This window comes from Geospiza fortis, unplaced genomic scaffold (genome assembly GCF_000277835.1).
Source record: "Geospiza fortis unplaced genomic scaffold, GeoFor_1.0 scaffold53, whole genome shotgun sequence".
Lineage (NCBI taxonomy): Eukaryota > Metazoa > Chordata > Aves > Passeriformes > Thraupidae > Geospiza > Geospiza fortis.
The window spans coordinates 11,898,987-11,899,833 of record NW_005054305.1 but is presented as its reverse complement, the minus strand read 5'-3'; the positions used below and the strand labels follow the sequence as shown (position 1 = coordinate 11,899,833).

The window sequence follows — 847 nt, the reverse complement described above, 5'->3', positions numbered from 1 at the left end:
GGCCCTCGATGTGGTGGGCGAGCAAAATACAACTCCACCAAACCAAAGCAAATAAATAATAACAATAATAATAAAAGAAAAAAAGAAAAAAAGAAAAGAAAGAAAGAAAGAAAGAACGGGAAAAGAACAGAGGGAGCGAGCGAGAGGGAGGGAGGGAGAAGCGAACCAACTCCGAGACTCCCATAAAGAGCGGCACGCACGGAGCGAGCGCCCCGGTGCCGATGCGCGGGGGAAACAATAAGTACTCGAAGTTACCTGCCCTGCCGTAGAAGAAGGAGGGTTCGTGGGTTCTCTTGCAGACATCTGCAGACCGGTGCTTTTTTGGAAGAGATTTTTTTTCCTCTCCTCTCTCTCTCTTTACAAACCACAAACGGATGTGAGGCAGGGAAGGTGTTTGACTACTGAAGTCAGGCACCTCTTTTTTTATTCTTCTCAGTCTTGTGTGTCCCCCCCCCTCCCTCTCTCTCTCATACACACACACACACACACACTCACACTCACACACACACACACTCTTACATCCCCCTTTTTTGCACCTACATTAACGACCAAAAGAAAAGGAAAGGAGTTTGCTTGATGTTTTAGTGAAATGGACGTAAGATTTTATTCGCCACCTCCTCAGCCTGCAGCCGCTCCTGATACGCCTTGTTTGGGACCTTCCCCCTGCCTGGACCCCTACTATTGCAACAAGGTGACTCGTGTTTTGTGTCGTCCGAGGTGTTTTATCTGTGCTGTCGGTGTGTGCTGTTGTCGCGGCGCGTTGCATGAGCGGGCGCTGCGCTCTGGCGAGCCGCGCACCAAGTTCCCCGGCGAGGTGGAGGGAGGGCAGCGGCACTTGCCGGGCTTT

The 847-nt window shown here is 51.1% G+C and overlaps 1 protein-coding gene and 1 long non-coding RNA gene across 5 annotated transcripts in view; one reads left to right on the top strand and one right to left on the bottom strand.

Annotated features, from left to right (window-relative positions):
• Nucleotides 1–395, bottom strand: part of LOC115949536 — a 21,163-nt gene extending 20,768 nt beyond the window's left edge. Inside the window, exon 1 of one of the 2 annotated variants that reach the window (XR_004082984.1) lies at nucleotides 256–395. This is a non-coding gene — a long non-coding RNA (uncharacterized LOC115949536). The remainder of the gene's footprint in view (nucleotides 1–255) is intronic. The other variant, XR_004082983.1, reaches the window with a different exon arrangement.
• Nucleotides 266–847, top strand: part of TOX (thymocyte selection associated high mobility group box) — a 218,705-nt gene continuing 218,123 nt past the window's right edge. The window contains exon 1 of one of the 3 annotated variants that reach the window (XM_005418332.2): nucleotides 266–691. In XM_005418332.2, coding sequence (XP_005418389.1) covers nucleotides 590–691 — 102 coding nt within the window. In that variant the 5' untranslated portion in view covers nucleotides 266–589. The remainder of the gene's footprint in view (nucleotides 692–847) is intronic. The other 2 variants (XM_031066563.1, XM_031066562.1) reach the window with 2 other exon arrangements.